At 41.7% G+C, this 18,930-nt stretch overlaps 1 protein-coding gene across 1 annotated transcript; it reads right to left on the bottom strand.

Moving 5' to 3' along the window:
* Positions 1-1,268: 1,268 nt before the first annotated feature.
* LOC122736405 (cathelicidin-related antimicrobial peptide Bf-CRAMP-like) lies at positions 1,269-7,147 on the bottom strand. The gene is made up of 4 exons (XM_043978605.1): positions 6,923-7,147; positions 3,222-3,329; positions 2,633-2,716; positions 1,269-2,066 (listed from the first exon to the last, which is right to left on the bottom strand). Exons 1-4 carry the CDS (start codon positions 7,106-7,108, stop codon positions 1,929-1,931), a joined length of 516 nt encoding a protein of 171 aa, XP_043834540.1. The 5' UTR covers positions 7,109-7,147; the 3' UTR covers positions 1,269-1,928.
* Positions 7,148-18,930: the final 11,783 nt, after the last annotated feature.

Raw genomic sequence — 18,930 nt, 5'->3', positions numbered from 1 at the left:
ATGTAGAGACTAAATCAAAAGTAAATACAAGGTAGTTTAGAAAAGGAAGGCGGGGGGCAGCTAGGTGGCGCAGTGGATAGAGCACCGGCCCTGGAGTCAGGAGTACCTGAGTTCAAATCTGGCCTCAGACATTTAACACTTACTAGCTGTATGACCCTGGGCAAGTCACTTAACCCCAATTGCCTCACTAAAAAAAAAAAAAAAGAAAAGGAAGGCGGTGCCAACTGAGACGATGAGGAAAAGATTCACATAGAAGTTTTGCTTGGGCTAAGTCTTGATTCTCTGAAGGAATCAATGAGGCTGAGGTGAGGAGGGCATGCATTCCATGTATAGGGAATGGCCAGAAAGGAACAGAGATGATACGGAATATCATGCGTGAGGAACAAGGAGGAAGCCACTTTGACTGGACAACATGGTACAAGAAGGGAAATGATGTCAAATGAGCTCAGATAGACAGGTTGGGGACGGGTTGTAAAAGGCAAATTTAAAAGCCAAAAAAAAAAAAAAAAAGCCAAACAAAGCAGGTGGTATTTTCTCCTGGAGGCAATAAGAAGCCACTGATGTTTATTGATTAAGGGGATGGCATGATCAGACATTCAATTAAGGAGAATCAGCTATGTGGGTGATTGATTAAGGAGAGACTTTGAGACAGGGAACTCAGTTAGGAGCTAACATGCAGGTGAGAGGTGATGAGGACCTGACTGCAGGTGGTGGCTGCATATGTAGGGAGAAGGGAATAGATATGAGAGATGCTAGCAAGTGACTGGGTAGGTGGAATGAGGGAAAGTAAAGAGTCTAGAATAATCGGTTGCAAACCTGGGATTTTGGAAGAATGGTGGTATCCTCAATAGAAATGTGGAAATTTATAGAAGGGATAGGTTTGAGGTGAAAGATAATAGACTCTCTTGTTGAGAGAGGGCATGTGGGGTTTTAGATATCTATAGGACATACAATTTTAGATGTCTGACAGGCAGTTGGAGATGCCTGACTAGGCCTCAATAGAGAGGCTGGGATTGAGTATATAAATTCAGGAGTCATCTATATGAAGATGATACTTAAACCTATGGGAACGGATGATCCTAAGTGAGAGAATATTGAGAGAGAAGGCCCAGTGAGTGCCCAAGCTCATTGGGGCACACTCACAATTAAGAGCATGTTATTACTGATGAGCCATCAAAAGGACTGAGAAAGACAAATACCCAAGGCCTACATGGGAGCTGTTACTCCTTTCCGCCAAATTCTAAATGCACAAAAGACCATCACAAATATTGGAATGAGTAAATCCATTTATCCAAGCTTAAAGCAAATAGAAATTAGACAAGTTACACAAGTTAGAATACATCAGAAAATATCCAAGATCAACAAGCTCTTCCACTGAGGATGAGACATTTCAGGTCAACCAAGAAAGAGACATTGTGATCTCATCTAAGGGCCAATTCCCCAAAGACTCTAGGAAGGCAAACTGGAAATCTGGGTTTGAGGAACCAGATTTCTCCTGCATGTCTGCCTTCCCAAGTCTATCTCTGTCTCTCTCCATGAGTCTTTCTGAAAAAGTGTGTCTGGAAATGTGTGTCCTCTTCCCTCCCCCGACTTGAAGCAGGAAAGAGAAATACTCACGGTTTGTCTTATCAAGGAAGAAAGTCTTCTGCAAAAGCTCTGGTCTTGAAGACCAGGCTACATGTATACATATACACATACATACATATACATACACACATATGTCATATATGTGTGTACCCCATAAAAATTATAGATGTCCCCCATGTATTGTATATATGTACCACATACAGAGAAAAACACACACACCTATAGATTATGTAGTTGTGTGAGAGAGTGTGTGCGTGTGTGTCTGTGAGATTAGGGGAATGGAAATTGAAAAAGAGTAAAATGCAAGGAAGAAAGCAAGCTCTGGTTACACTGGCTGGGGCCTAGAGAGACTCCATATATGGGGCCTTATGTATATTGGTAGATCCGAGGGCAATCAGAGAGTATCCCCCAGTTTTGTGGTTGTTTTTCTTTGAACCTTTCTTTCGTCTGGGAATTGGGGCTCTTCTGGAGCGAGAGGACTGCAAAGAAATGAGAACAGAAGGTAAGCATCTGATGTGAGTAACAGAGATAGAGACTGACGGATTTCCATCTGTGTCCTGGCCCTTGGAGTAGGGGATGGACATGGGTTCTTTGCTTATTCCTAAGAATAGCCGGTTTAGGTCATGCCCCATTCCTGCTTCTTCCCCTACCCTTCAGGTCTAGGATTCCTAGCTTGCAAAGGGATAGTTGCCATGAAGTGAGGTTGGGGGAAAGTTGTATTTTCTAATTTAAGTTAAAATGCAAACTATCCTCTAGGGTAAGCATCTTTCCAGACGAGGTACAAATCTTGGTAGATGGCCATGGGGGTTGAATGGTCCACAGCAGCCTGGGTGTGCCCCATGGTCACCCTGCTGTGGCCAGTCCTCCCTCAGGTGTCTCTCCTGCTCAGATGATGGGGGCAATGGGCCTGGGGAGGGGAGGGCAGCATGGAATCTCCCTGTACCAGTTCTTCTATCCCCCTCTCCCCAGCAGCCAACAGGACCAGCCCTGAAGGATAAAATATGAGAGGGTGGAACGGAGAGTGAGGGGAGAGCAGAACACTCACCCCTAGGGCCTCTGGGTCACAGGTGAGGATGATGGCAGCAATGTTCTCCTCATTGGATACCGAGCCTTGACATTCTTTCACCAGCTGTGTCGGGGACATCCCCAGTGAGAGAGTCAGACAGACAGAGAGAGAGAGAGAGGAAGGAGGAGGAGGAACAAAGGAAAGGAACAGGATGGAGGATGAGAGGAAAAAGGGAAGAAAAGAAGGGAGGAAAAACTTGAGAGAAGTCTAATTTGCTTATCTTTTCAGGAGTGCAGAGGGTTTAGGTCTGTGAGAGCTACACTGCGTCCCTTCCAGGTCACAGAGCACTTAAGCTGGGCTCTGAGGGACCTGGCTTCACAAGCAGTAGACTGTGTCCTTATTTAGCACTCCCCCCCCCCCCCGCCCCTTTGGACCCTTTGCTTCATGGGCTAAACGAGAAGGTAACTGCTGTGCTACCAACCTCCCAGGGTTTCAAGCCTGAGCAGAAATCTCAGGCACTGCACTGATGAATGGGAGGACTGAGCAAAGCAGAGGTACCAGAAGCTCCAATAAGCCCCTCCCCCTCCTCCAGGGTGCCTTCAAGCCCACCCTCCCACTGCCAGTTTACCCCATCATCTTTGAAGTCGCACTGGTCCACCAGAAGCTCCTCAGTCACGGGGCACACAGTTTCCTTCAAGGTAAAGCTCAGACGATTCAGAGTTTCCTCTTGGGGGCCCTGAAAAGACAAGGTGAGCTTAGATGGGAGGGGACCGCTCAAGGGAGGTGGGCTAAAGACCCTCGGTTGAGAAGAAATCCCTTCTATTGTCTTCAAGGTTTGGGCCATTGAGAACAAGTGTTTCCTACTGTATGAAAGAGTGAAAGGCAGTGCTGGAAAAAAAAATGAGTAGAATCTTGGGTCCTAGACCCGACTCTGCTTATAACTGGCTGAGTGACTTTTGAGTAGGTCATTTCACTCATCTGAGTCTCAAATCCCTCATCCAGCAAGAGGGAGATAATAAGACATGCTCCATAGCACACCTTATGACAGTGCAGTGTACAATTGAAAGAATGCTCTCTGTGAAGTCAGAAGGACCCAGGTTCATGTCATAGCTCTGCCACCTCCCACCTATATAACCTTGAACAAGTCACTTCATTTCCTAGTGCCTCAGTTTCTTTATCTGTAAAAATAAAAAGACTGAGGGGCAGCTAGATGGTGCAGTGGATAAAGCACTGGCCCTGGAGTCAGGAGGACCTGAGTTCAAATCCAACCTCAGACACTTAACACTAGCTGTGTGAACCTAGGCAAGTCACTTAACCCAAATTGCCTCACCAAAAAAATTAAGTAATTAATTAAAAAAAAAAAAGACTGAAACCAATGCTCTCTAAGGTCTGTTCCAAGTCCACATCTGTGATCCGAAGATCTCCCTCCTCTCTAACTGTTCATTCCTTCCTACTCTCCTTCCTTGGCTCTTCTTATTCCCCTTCTCCCTCTAACTGTGGCCATCCCTCAAGGCTCAGTGCCTCTCCTCTTCCTCCCTGCCTTCTCTTTTGATACTCTCTCTCTTGACAATCTTCATTCATTCCTCTGGCTTCTGTTAACGAGCTCTTTGGGATGACCCCATAATCACTGTCTTCATTTTGAACTCCATTCTGGTAGAAAGGCAACAGGGCATAATACTGAACCAGGAATCAGGATAATCTGGGTTTGAATCCCACATCAGACATTAATTAGCTGTGCAACCCTGGGCAAGTCTCTTCATCTCTCTGAGCCTCAGTTTCCTCATATATAAAATGAGAATGTTGGACTTGATGACTGCTGAGGTTCTTCCCAGCTCTAAATCTGTAATCCTATGGTCTCCAACTGCATGATAAATACTGCTAGTTCCAGATTGTCCTCCATAATTGGTTGGACAAATTCACAGCTCCACCAGCAGTTCATTAGTGTACCTATCTTCCTCTCATCTCCACCAGCATTTGTTATTTCTAATAGGTACTTCACTGTGGTGATACCTGACAATTCCACCATCCCCTCCAATTTAACAGGTTCAAAACTAAGTTCATCTTCTTCTTCAAACTCATCCTTCATGCCAACTTCTTTACTTTTGCCAATAGTCACCCAGCCTAGAATTTTCACAGTCATTTTGGACTCTCCCTTCTCCTCCCACACCTGATACATCCAATCAGTGGGCAGCTGGGTGTGGAAGTGGGTAGAGAGCATTGGACATGCAGTCAAGAAAACCTGAGTTTGAATCCTGCTTCAGAAGCTGATCAGCTATGTGACCCTGGACAATTCACTAACCTCTGTTTGCCTCAGTTTCTTCAACCATACAATGAGGATAATAAGAGCACCTACCTTACAGATTTGTTATGAGGGATGAATGAGATATTTATTAAGTGCTTAGCACAGTGGTTGGCACATGGTAATAAAATACTTATTCCCTTCCCTTCCCTAGGAGTCTCTCTCTCCCTTCCCATTTGGATCAGCGTCAACTCTGATTTTTCAGAGTTTGTGTTCCTGGTGTGTCCAGGTCAGCTCAGAATCATTAAAAGCACAGTGTGATTTGACTATTCCATTTTGTCAGGATACCTTTATGAATGCAACTTCAGTGATAACTTTGTTTGATTACCAAATGATTATATCACATTGCATCAGGCAGGACATAAAACCAGATTCTCCAAAAAAGGGTTTGCAACTTTCAGAGATACTGTTCTACATAGGATTCAAAGGAAAATGAGGTTCCCTACATAGAGATGGTGAGGACTTCCCTAGGCTCCTGCCTGAGGATAACATTGTGCTGATTGCATTAAAGCCTAGATTATTACAGGGTTTCCTCAATAAGATTCCTGACATTAGCAATTACTGAAAAGAAATTAGCCTAACAACACAGGTTGGAAAACCTAAATGGATGAACAATGCCTATTGTTGAGACTTTGGAGCTGGATGTCCAATTCGCTGAATCAGAACATCAATATATATTCTCTTGGGACAGTCACTGTTTGCAGACAGGCAGTGGAGCGGGCCCAGAACTGAATAAGAAGACAACAATCTAGATTGCATTTGAGAAATTGCACCCTGCAAGCAGTGAGCATGAAATGATTGTTTGTTGAATTAAATTTCAATAAAACTATACTTTTCCATGACCTTTCATGGTTCCACAAATGTCATGTTCTCCCTTTGCATTTCTAAATTCTCTTGCATCCATAAAAAGCTTCTTTTATTCTAGGCTTCTCTCAAGATGATCCCCATTAATTCCTTTGGCCCTGGAACTTAGTCAACAAAGGAAACTTTGGTCAGAAAAGAAGCTCCTTTCCTTTGGCACTGTTTTTAGTTTCTTCCTCTGCCTGGGAGAACAGCAGCTCTGAAAGGGTAGTCTACAACATCGATATCAAACTCAAAAAGAAATTAAACTATATGATGATTCCTGCAGGCTACCTATTGACTTAGAAAACCACATATTAACATTATCTATGTTCCATTGTATTTTTTTTTAAATTTTGTTAAATATTTTCCAATTACAGGTGTTTGGGTTTGGGGTTGTTTTTTTTTTTTTTTGGTGGAGCAATGAGGGTTAAGTGACTTGCCCAGGGTCACACAACTAGTAAGTGTCAAGTGTTTGAGGCTGGATTTGAACTCAGGTCCTCCAGAATGCAGGGCCAGTGCTTTATCTACTGCACCACCTAGCTGCCCTCTTTCCAATTACATTTTAATCTGATGCAGGCTACATTGAGGATTGTTGTCCCACTACAATGTGTGTGTGGGTAGGTGTGGGTGCGCATGCACACAGGCACAGCAGGCAGTGTATACGATGCCTATGGTCTACAGTACTGTGTGATGGAGGTTCTGGGGAAACAACATGGCTTGGGATACTCAAGTCAGTGGCTTGCTTGCCTGTGCTCTGATGAAACCTATGAGTCTCTTCTCAGGAAAAAAAAATACATAGGATAATAAAGGAAAGCAATTATATGAAATTATCATTGTCAGAATTTTTTTAAAAATAGCTCCAAGGACGCCAAGTTAAGAATCCCTGCCCTAGAAAGAGAAAGCAAATAGCACCCAAAGAACCAGGATTTAAAGTAGAGTCTTTAACAGCAAATGTCTATTCAGTTGAAGGCTGTCATGTCACCCTGCCCCTGCTCTGGAATCTGAGAGACAGAGTGACCCATGTGTTACCTACAGGCCCAAGAGCCCTAGTCCCAGAGCAAAAGATAGCCTGATTCCCAACAAGACACTGGGACTGATTCTGGAGGGGAGGAAAAGGAAGATGGACAAGGATCCAAGTCAGTCTGGTCTTTCTTCTAGAGGAGGAGGAGCCCAGAACCAGCACTCACCTGATCAGGTGAAGGAGTGTAGGTTTGGAAAAGCCGGAAGGCATTCTCTTCGTTGTGCACCTTGTTGTAGAAATGAATGGCTGTGGAAAGGGCCTTCTGATAGCTCAGGCCCGACAGAGGTAAAGCCTGTGTGGGAATGAGAGTGGCCACACTGGCCAACAGTAGGACCTTCCTGATATGCTCCATGTTCCTTCCTCTGCCTTGTCAACTCAACCAGTCCCTTATATGCCTAGTCTCCTCTGTTTTGTTGCGCAATCTGGGTCCTCGACATGCTGCCCAATTTCTGGGGCTTCAGCCTATTGTATGGCAGGGGCAGAGAAGGAGGGTCTGAGGGAAGCTGAGATTGTGAAATGATTTCCCATCTGGTGTCAGAAACAAGGGAGGGGCTGAGCCTCCCCAGTTTGGATCAACAGTGGGCCCAAGCCTTCAGCCTCTTGTTCAAAAGTAGCCATTGAGAAGGGAACTAGACAAATAGGGAAATGGGAGCCACATGCCGGACCCCGAGAGTGGAGGGGATAAATCATATCACTGCAAGGGATCCTCTGTATCCCCAAAGACAGCCCCAATTTTGGTCACGGCTTCTCTATCTCTAGCCACTGCACTGGGCTTGGAAGAGAAGGAGAAATGAAGGATGGGCTCCTTGCAAGTGAGATGATCTGGGGTTCTGTGCCACCAGAAGAGCAGAAACAAGGAATAGAACATGAAGCACAGGACCACTCCTCCCTCACTCTACCAGACTCTGTATCCTCAGGGTTGCCTGCCCAAGAACCCTCGGAGTTTGGAGGAAGGGCTAGGGCTCCCCTACAGAGCTTAGTAAAAGTTCCAGATCAATAAGTGGTGCCTACCCTTGCCTAGGAGCAGTGGTCCCTTCTCTTCACCACACTCCCTCCCATTTTCTACTCTATAGGCTGTCTCAGAGAGTTTGCTGACCCCTGCCTCCCAAATGAAAAAAAAATGGCAGAACAAGGATTAAAAAAGATTTGGACAAAATAGAAAGGTGGACTTAATGATGTGTCATTTACTTCTGATACTTCTGGAACTCCCTGTTACCTCCATGAAATCCACTGTTTGCCCTACAAAGGTCTTTATGATCTAGTTCTCCTCAGTTCCTATCTTTCCATCTTCTTATACTTTATGCCTTCCACATTCTTTCATCCAGTGACACCAACCTTCTTAATGTTCCTTAAGGGAAACGCCCTATCATCCAACTCCAAGTCTTTATTTCATTGGCTGCCCCTCACATCTGGAAAGTTCTCCCTCCTCATCTCTGCCTCCTAGTTTCCTTGGTTTCCTCCAAGGTTCACCTAAAATCCCTTCTTCAAGAAAGCTTTCCCAGTCCTCCTTAATCGAATCGGAAGCTACCCCAAATTTATCCTGAATGTATCTTGTTTGTAAAAAAATTGTTTGCCTGTTATTTTCCCCCATTAGCTCCTTGAAAACAAGGATAATTTGGGGTTTGTTTTTTGCTTTTCTTCATATCCCTAATGCTTAGCATAGTTCTTGCACATAGTAGGTGCTTGTTGACCGAGTTGTTCTGCCATCTCTTTGTTGTGCTTTATCCTTCCATCATTGTTGATAGTTGACCCAGGAGAGAAAAAAAGGTTGAATGCAGTAGGGATAAATATAAATTCTTTCTCTTAGGTAAACAAATTCAATATACAAAAATCAGTACGGAGATCTGTCTAGCATACAACTCCTGTGAAAATGATGTGTTTTTCAACAATAAACATTTTTATTTAAAGTTTTGAATTCCAAATTTTATCCAGCCTTCCTTCCCTCCCCTCCCCTCCTCCCTGAGGTGGTAAGCAATCAAATATAGGTTATGCATGTACAATTATGTAAAACATTACCATGTTAGTTATTTTGTATAAGAAAACTTGAATAAAAGAAAACAAATGAAAAATAGTATGCTTCAGTCTGTGTTCAATCAATATCAGTTCTTTCTTTGGAGGTGGATAGTATGCTTTATCATTTGTCCTTTGGGATTGTTTTGGTTCATTGTATTTCTGAGAATAGTTAAGTCATTCAGAGTTCTTCATCAAACAATATTGCTATCACTGTACACAATGTTCTCCTGGTTCTACTCACTTCAGTATACCTCAGTTCATACAAGCCTTTCCAGGACTTTCTGAAATCATCCTGTTTGTCATTTCTTATAGCACAGTAATATTCCATCACCATCATATATACCACAGCTTGTTTAACCATTCCCCAATTGATGGGCATTCCTTTGATTTCCAATTCTTAGTCACCACAAAAAGGGCTGCTATAAATATTTTTGTACAGCTAGGTCTTTTTCTCTCTTTGGGGATGTCTTTGGGATATAAACCTAGCAGTGGTATTGCTGGATCAAAGGGTATGCACAGTTCTATAGTCCTTTGGGCATAGTTCCAAATTGCTCTCAAGAATGATTGGATCTGTTTACAACTCCATGAATAGTGGATTAGTGTCCAAGTTTTCCCACATCCCCTCCAACATCCAATATTTTCCTTTTTTGTTATATTTGACACTTTGATGGGTGTGAGGTGATGCCTCAGAGTTGTTTTAATTTGCATTTCTCTGATCAATAGTGATCTAGAGCATTTTTTCATATGATTATAGATAGCTTTGATTTCTTTGTCTGAAAACTGCCTGTTCATATCCTTTGACCATTTATCAATTAGGGAATAACTTGTATTTTTATAAATTTGACTCCATTCTCTATGTAATTGAGAAATGAGGCCTTTATCAGAGATACTTGTTGAAAAAATTCTTTCTCAGTTTTTTGCTTCCCTTATAATCTTGGTTACACTAGTTTTGTTTGTGAAAAAGCTTTTTAATTTTATATAATCAAAATTATCTATTTTACAATTTATATTGCTCTCTATATCTTCTTTGGTTCTAAATTCTTCCTCTGTCCATAAATCTGACAGATAAACTACTCTGTGCTCTCTTAATTTTCTTATGGTATCACCCTTTATGTATAAATCATGTACCCATTTGGACCTCATTTCAGTATACAGTGTGAGATGTTGGTCTATATCTAGTTTCTGCCATATTGTTTTCCAGTTTTCCCAGCAGTTTTTGTCAAATAATGAGTTTTTGTTCCAAAAGCTTGGATCTTTGGGTTTACCATATACTAGATTACCATATTAATTTACTAGAGTATAATATGTGCCTATTCTATTCCACTGATCTACTTCTCTATTTCTTAGTCCCTACTAGATTGTTTTGATAATTACTGCTTTATAATACAGTTTGAGATCTGGTACTGCTAGACCACGTTCTTTCGTATTTTTTCATTGATTCCATTGATATCCTTGAGCTTTTGTTCTTCCAGATGAATTTCGTTCTTATTTTTTCTAGACCTAGAAAATATTTTTGATGATTTGATTGGTATAGCATTAAATAAATAACCTTAGGTAAGGTTGTCCTTTTTATCATATTGGCTCAACCTACCCATGAGCAATTAATTTTTTTCCTGATGTGAGTTTTAATGCACTGCAAGCCCAATTGGAGTCAGCTCTGAGGTAGGTAACAGGGGCCAGAAAGGGACCAGTGATCATGCCAGACAAAGACTGATTTAAGGCACTGTTATACTTAGCCTGAAGAAGAGGAGACTTAGGGAAGGATATGTAGCTGTCTTCAAGAAAGTTGAAAGCTGTCAGAGAGAAGGGAAATTATTCCGTGTGACTCCAGAAGACAGAGTCAGAATTAGGGAGCAGAGCTGTGGAGAAGCAGATTTCAGTTCAGTGTTGGAAAAACTTCCGAACCATGAAAACCCTCCCAGAGGGGAATGGGTTGCCTTGGGAAGCTAGTGAGCTCCCCTTCTTTCCTTGAGGTCTACTGGTGAAAGATGGATGAACAGAATTGTTAGGGACTTTGTCAAGGGCATTCTAAATCAGATTGGGATTAGATTAGATGATGGCCAAGGCTCTTCACAGCAGAGATGTGTGATTCTCTAATTCTGTGGCCTGCCTCTTTACATTGAACACACTCTCTCTTTGATTACAGCAATCTGGGCACATCTTATTCCCCTGCTAGACAATGGACTCCATGAAAACAGATTATGTCCTTTTTTTTTTAGCATCCCCAGGAAAAAAAAAAAAACATAGGACATTACCCAAAGAATGGTGTTTAATAAAGCAAGAGTGACCATTGCACAAGCTTAGGAGGCGATCTAATGAACTCCATTGGCTATAACTTCTCATAAGTTCATTAGGGAATATAAATTTGACCTAGTCACTTATGTTCTCTGTCCCACCATCTCTTAGGAGTAAAATTCCTTATTCACACAATCACTTATACAGCTTTGGGAGAAGGAAAGACTGACATTCTAAGAGAGAGTGGAGCACAAAGCAGGAAGTGAGAATCAGAGGTCAAGAAAGGGGGAAAGGAAAATGCTGAGGATCAGTGCTGCTGTGTTTTGTGTCCACTGAAGGAAAGTTTGTGTCTCTTTGAGAAGGCCCTTGTCTCCTCTCTCATGTGACCTCTGGCCCAGGGGATCCCACAGATGGCTGATCATGTGATATGGGGAAATGGTTTTTGTAGGACTTCCTCATGAGTCAGCTTTGGGGAAGTTTCAGGAGTGTCAACAGATGGGCAGAATCATGCCTGACTCTTTGTGACCCCATTCAAGGTTTTTTTGACGAAGATACTGAAGGGGTTTTCCATTTCCTCCTCTAGCTCATTATACAGATAAGGAAACTGAGGCAAACAGGGTTGTTATTTGCCCAAGGTCACACAGCTAGTAAATGTCTGTGGCCTGATTTGAACTCCAGGCCCAATACACTACCTGCCTGCCCTAGAATCCACCCTAAGCTCTGGCAAATTGCAAAGTCAAAGAAGTTTATCTTTGATGTCTGTCACCTCCCTTTTTGTGTGAGCCCAGCTCACAGACTGTCTTCTGGCTGCCCAATCTCTTCACCTAGAACAATGATCAGACCTGGTTCCACTCATTTCAGTTTCCCAAATTTTAAAGATAATTCCCCGGGACGCTTCATCCTCAGCCAGGCCTTCAGGTCAGTGAAGTGATTTAGACTCTGAAATAGAATAGAACTGTGGATCATAAAATAAAATAGCAATAAATTTACTCCTGATAAATATTAAAAGGATACAATTCACTCAACTGTTGTTCTCTTCCACCTCCATATTCTCCCTGGCAGCAACACTGAGTCACATCTGACAGGGACCGAGACTCAGGAAAACCAAACTCCCAGCAGTAGGCCTTTTTATGCCCCCAGTTCTCTGGGGCATTCATTCATTATTTCTTTCTTTCTTTTTCTTTTCTTTTCTTTTTGTTGGCAGGGCAATGAGGGTTAAGTGACTTGCCCAGGGTCACACAGCTAGTAAGTGTCAAGTGTCTGAGGTCAAATTTGAACTCAGGTCCTCCTGAATCCAGGGCCAGTGCTTTATCCCACTGCGCCACCTAGGTACCCCAACTTTCTTGGTTTTTTTTTTAAAGAAAAACCATCCCAACCAAGGGAAAATGGTCACAGCTCCTAGACACCTCACTTTTTATTCTGTCTGCACCCCTCAGTGAGGCTCTCTCAATTGCATGTTGAGGCAAAGCGATTTAATTGAAAGGATTCACCAGGCTTTAAACCTAGGTGTCATCCTGGGCATTTCACCCCCTCTCATCTCTTATAGCCAATCTATGGCCATGTTATGTTGCTTCTACTTTCACAATGTCTCCTACGCTATCTCTTCTCTGTTTATGTTCCTTTCATTCTTGGTCTGGCTTCTCAACTAATCATTCAGCTGAAATTGCTCTCTCCAAAGTTACCAGTGATTTCTTCCTTCCTTCTTCCTTCCTTCCTTCCATCCTTTCTTTCTTTCTTTCTTTCTTTCTTTCTTTCTTTCTTTCTTTCTTTCTTTCTTTCTTTCTTTCTTTCTTTCTTTCTTGGCAGTGAGGGTTAAGTGACTTACCCAAGGTCACACAGCTAGTAAGTGTCAAGTGTCTGAGGTCAGATTTGAACTCAGGTCCTCCTGAATCCAGGGCCAGTGCTTTATCCACTGTGCCACCTAGCTGTCCCCCTCCCCTCCCCCTCGTCCCCCACAGTGATTTCTTAATGGCCAAATCTAATAATTTCCATGTAGCCTTTGACACTGTTGGTCACTTTCTTCCCCTTGATTCTCTCTTCTCTTTAGGTTTTCCTGACACTGCTCTCTTGGCTCTCCTCTTATCTGTCTGATCAGTCCTTCTCAGTGTCCTTTGCTGGATCTTCATCCAGGTCATGCACACTAGGATGTTCTCCAATTCTCTTCTCTCTATAATTCTACTTGGTGATCTCCTCAGCTCCCATGGATTCAACTACCATATCTACGGTTATGATTCTCAGATTTACCTCCAGTCCAGATTGATTCCCAGTCCTAATCTCTCTCCTGGCTTCCAATTTTGCATCTCCAACTATTTATTGGACTTATTTATTATATAAGATGTCGGTAGATATCTTAAGCTCAACATATCCAGAACTGAACCCACTGTCTCCTCTCCCTCCCCATTCACCACCCCTGCATGTTCTCCCCTCTTCTCTATTTACTGTTTAGGGCAACACCATGCTCTGAGTCACCCAAGCTCACACCCTAGATTTTTTCTCACTATTCTATGTCCAATCAGTTGACAAGACCTGTCATTTCTATCTTCATACCATCTTTCATATTGCCTCTTTCTTCTAAAAACTGCCACCACTTGGTGTAGGCTCTCATCACTTGATGCCTGGACAATTGCAATAGCTCCCTGGTTGGACTACCTGCCTCAAGCCTCTCCCCACTCCAATCCATCCCCCATTCAGATATGAAAGTGATCTTCCTCAAAAGCAGGTCTGACAATGTCACTTTCCTACTCAGTAAACTTCAGTGGCTCCCTATATCTCTTTTAAGGCCTTTCATAAACTATCCCCTAACTTTCTTTTTTAAAAATTTAATCATAAAAGCATTTTTAAAATTTTCCAGTTAAATGTAAAAATAGTTTTCAACATTTGTTTTCATAATTTTTAGTTCCAAATTTTTAGTTCCAATTTTTTCTCCCACCCTCCCCAAGACATAAAGCAATTTGATATAGGCTATATATGTGCAATCACATTAAATACATTACTGCATTAGTCATGTTGTGAAAGAAGAATCAGAACAAAAGAGAAAAAAAAACAACAGCAAAGTAGAAACAGTATGGTTCAATCTGCATTCAGAATCCACAGTTCTTTTTTCTGGATGTGGAGAATATTTTCCATCATGGGTTCTTTGGAATTGTCTTGGACCATTGCAGGGCTGAGAAGAGCCAAGTCTATCACAGTTGATCATCACAAAATGTTGCTGTTACTGTGTATAATGTTCTCCTGGTTCTGCTCACTTTACTCAGCATCAGACCACTTAAGTATTTCCAGGTTTTTCTGAAATCTGCCTGCTCATTATTTCTTACAGGACAATAGTATTCCATTACATTTATATGCCAAAATTTGATCAACTATTTCCCAATTGATGGACATTCCCTCGATTTCCCATTCTTTGCCACCACAAAGAGAGATGCTAGAAATATTTTTGTACATGTGGGTTCTTTTCCCTTTTCTATGATCTCTTTGTGTCCCCTAACTTTCTAACCCTCTTACACTTTACTTCCCTCCACATCCTCTCCAATCCAGCCACTCTGTCTACAGGCTCTGTACATTTACACCAGTTACTTCTCACACAAATCTGCACAGTTTGAGAAGGATGAAGGTTGAGAAAAGACCATTAGATTTGGCAATTAAGACATCACTAGTAGGGGGCAGCTAGGTGGCACAGTGGATAAAGCACTGGCCCTGAATTCAGAGGACCTGAGTTCAAATCTGGGCTCAGACACTGAATACTTACTATCTGTGTGATCCTGGGCAAGTCACTTAACCCTCATTGCACCAAAAAAAAAAAAAAAAAGACATCACTAGTAACTTTGAAGAGAGCAATTTCAGTCAAATGATGAAATCAGAAACCAGACTGAAGAGAAGATGAAAGTGAGAGGAAAGGAAGTAGAGTCATCAATTGTAGTCTTTCCAAAGATAGGAAAATGAGGAAGAAGGGACAGTTTGGGGGGGAAGGGTTTATAAGGGTAGAATTTCATTAAATCGAATTGAGTAGCAGCTACTTTGTTCAAAGGCTATATTTGACATTATATCAACAATTATGAAAAAAACAACACAGTCCCTGTCCTCAAGGTGCTTACAGTCTAATAGGAACATAAAACATGAACTGAACCTTTGCAAATGAATATTGAACTGGTGACATTTCATATAGCAGTTTTTCTGACGAACTGATGTGAAAAATTGGGGGAAATTATATCTGAGGGCTAAAGGACATTTGGCTGGACTGAGGAATCTGGGCTACAAGGTCTTACAGTCATAACTAATAGCACTATGCTTTTGTCCCTGTGGTTAAGCACAGACATAAGTGATTTAGCCTTTGTCTTTTTAAAAATTAATGTAGACACTCAGTATTGTAGATTTCTCTCTACCACTTTGTATTTTACAGACTTTGACAAATTGTATGGGTCACCATTATTATTGTGTGTGTGTGTGTGTGTGTGTGTGTGTGTGTGTGTGTGTGTGTGTGAGGCAATTGGGGTTAAGTGACTTGCCCAGGATCACACAGCTAGTAAATGTCAAGTGTTTGAGGTGGGATTTGAACTCGGGTCCTCCTGATTCCAGGGCCAGTGCTCCATCCACTGTGCCACCTAGTTGCCCCCCATTATTTTTTAAATACTTTTTAATAGTTTTTCGAATTTCTTCCTTAAACCCAGTTATTATTTAATAGATTGAATTTTACTTTCCAAGTAGCCATATTCTTTTTTGATTTTTATTATTCATTTCTAGTTTTTTGCATTATGATCTATAAATAGAATATCATTTCATATTAAATTGAGCCAGGGATTGTTTTGTTTTGTTTTGTTTTGTTTTTTGGCAGGGCAATGAGGGTTAAGTGACTTCCCCAGGGTCACACAGCTAGTGTCAAGTGTCTGAGGCTTGATTTGAACTCAGAGCCTCCTGAATCCAGGGACAGTGCTTTATCCCCTGCATAACCTAGCTGCTCCTGAACCAGGGCTTTTTAGACCTCAGATGTGATTAATGATTGTAGGAATTAAACTTGGGGGCACCTAGATGATATAGTGGATAGAGAGCACTGAGCTTGGAATCAGGAAGGCCTGACACAGACATTTACTAGCTATGTGACCCTGGGCAAGTTACTTAACCCCTATTTGCCTCAGTTCCTCAACTGTAAAATGGGGACACATTGGAGGATTAAATGGCAAACGTCTCCAGTATATTTGCCAAGAAAACCCCATGGACATACCCATAGGGTCATGAAGAGTTGGACATAACTGAACAAAAACAAAAAAAAACTTGAAAAACAAAGTGCAATATACTTGAAACCTGAGAAGACTTGTATGAGCTAATTGCAAAATGAAGTGAGCAGAACTACCAGGACATCTTAAACAGTGATCATCGTAAAGAAAACCAATTTTTTTTTTTAGTGAGGCAATTGGGGTTAAGTGACTTGCCCAAGGTCACACAGTTAGTAAGTGTTAAGTGTCTGAGGCCGGATTTGAACTCAGGTACTCCTGACTCCAGGGCCAGTACTCTATCCACTGCACCACCTAGCTGCCCCCAAGAAAACCATTTTAAAAGAATTAGGAACTCTGATCAATGCAATGACCAACCTCAACTCCAAAAGACTGATGAGGGGCAGCTAGGTGGCACAGTGGATAAAGCACTGGCCTTGGATTCAGGAGTACCTGAGTTCAAATCCAGCCTCAGACACTTGACACTTACCAGCTGTGTGACCCTGGGCAAGTCACTTAACCCCCATTGCCCAGCAAAGAAAAAAAAATACTGATGAGGAATCATGTTACCCACCTCCTGTCAGAGGGGTGATAGGCTCTCCACTGTGCTAACTAGTTGACTGGCAAAGTATATTCTCTGCTTTTTTCCATTTAATCCTCTCTAAGAATTAAAGAAGAAAATTGCAAACCACTCCAGTATCTTTGCCAAGAAAATGCCATATAGGGAGAGTAACACACAACTGAAATAACAGAACAAAAAAAATCTTTTTAACATACTGCTCACAAAATAAATTCATATCTATGATTTTCTATTCTTAATATTCTTTGACTAGATTCATCATCTTCTGAATATGGAATGTTAAATACCCCTGCTATTATTTTTATTCTATTCCTTCTTGTAATATTTTTAACCTTTCATAAATTTAACTATAGAAATGTTTGGAGTGCTCTGCTCTTAGAACAGGATCTCTGAGATCATTTTCCAACCAAAAATGGCTTAGAAGGTTGGAAGGAGGGGGATGCTGTGCCAGGGCAGGAGTGGAGTCCAACCCCACAGTCACACTGACACAGATCCAGTCCCAGGCAGGCCAAGCCAGGGAAAGAGACCCCCAGAACCTCTGAATCAGCTGCAGCACCAGTGTTGTCTGGAACTAAGTTTATGGTCTGATGAGAGGGCTGAATGGTTATCAGGGAGGAGATTACAAGGGTCTCTGCTAGTGCTGAGGCTGAACTTGGGTTTTTCAACCCTGCTTCAAGAAGTAGGCTTGAGTAGTAGTGGCCTAGGTGGGGGAGGGGCACAGGCTCGTGGAAGCTACCAACCCCAGTACACAAAGTTTTGCTGTCTGGTTAATTAGCAAATTGGCCTGGGGTTATCTACAAACCAGGGAATAGGCCAAGCAAGTGAAGAACCTGCCCCTCCTTAAATCATACAACCTGAGACCCCTGAAGCTTGGGACAGTGCAGTTTGGAAACAGTGCCCCACTTTAAGGAGCTAAAATTCAAGTAAAAGACAGGCAAGATGAGCAAACAAAGAAAGGTGAGGACCATAGAAAGTTTCTTTAGTGACAAGGAATATTGAGGTATACCCTCAGAAGAGGATAGTAACATCAGGGCTCCTACATCCAAAACTTCCAAGAGAAATATCAATTGGCCTCAGACCATAAAGGCACTCAAAAAGGACTCTGAAGATAAAATAAGAGAGGTAGAGGAAAAAATGGAAAGAGAAATGAAAGTGATGCAGGAGGGTCATGAAAAGAAGTCAACAGTTTGAAAAGCCAAACTGGCCAAATGAAAAAGGAGGTACAAAAGCTCTCTGAAGAAAATAATTTCTTAAAAATTAGGATTAAGCAAATAGAAGCTAATGACTTTATGAAAAATCAAGACACAATAAAATAAATCTAAATAAAAAAAATAGAGGGCAATGTGAAATATCTCCTTGGAAAAACAGCTGACCTGGAAAATAGATCCAGAACAGATGATTTGAAAATTATTGGACTACCTGAAAACCATGATCAAGGAAAGAGCTTAGACATCATCTTCCAGGAAATTGTCAGGGAAAATTGCCATGATATTCTAGAAGCAGAAGGTAAAATAGAAATTGAAAGAATCCACCAATCACCTCCTGAAAGAGATCCCAAAAGGAAAACTCCTAGGAATATTATAGCCAAATTCTAGAGCTCCCAGGTCAAGGAGAAAATATTGCAAGCTGCCAAAAAGAAAGAATTCGAGTACTGTGGATGGAGCCACAGTCAGAATAGCACAAGATCTAGCAGCTTCAACATTAAAGGATTAAAGGGCATGGAATATGATATTCCAGAAGGCAAAGGAATTGGGATTACAACCAAGAATCACCTATCCAGCAAAATTGAGTATAGTCTTTGAGAGGAAAAAATGGGACTTCAGTGAAAAAGAGGACTTTCAGGTATTCGTGATGAAAAGACCTGAACTGAATGGAAAATTTGACTTTCAAATACAAGACCCTAGAGAAATATAAAAAGGTAAACAGGAAAAAGAAATTTAAAAGGATATTAAAAGGTTAAACTATTTATATCCCTACATGGGAAGATGATACATCTAACTCATGGGAACTTTCTCAGTATTAGGGCAGATGATGGAAATAGGTTTAGACAGAGGGCACAGGTGGGAATTGATTATAAAGGAATGATATCTGCAAAGTACTTATTTTTGTTTATCTTTTTTTTTCAGGGGTGGTTGGAGTTGG

The sequence above is a fragment of the Dromiciops gliroides genome, chromosome 1, assembly GCF_019393635.1.
Source record: "Dromiciops gliroides isolate mDroGli1 chromosome 1, mDroGli1.pri, whole genome shotgun sequence".
NCBI classification, from domain to species: domain Eukaryota; kingdom Metazoa; phylum Chordata; class Mammalia; order Microbiotheria; family Microbiotheriidae; genus Dromiciops; species Dromiciops gliroides.
The sequence above is the reverse complement of the archived record's forward strand: the minus strand, read 5'-3'. Positions and strand labels throughout refer to the sequence as shown.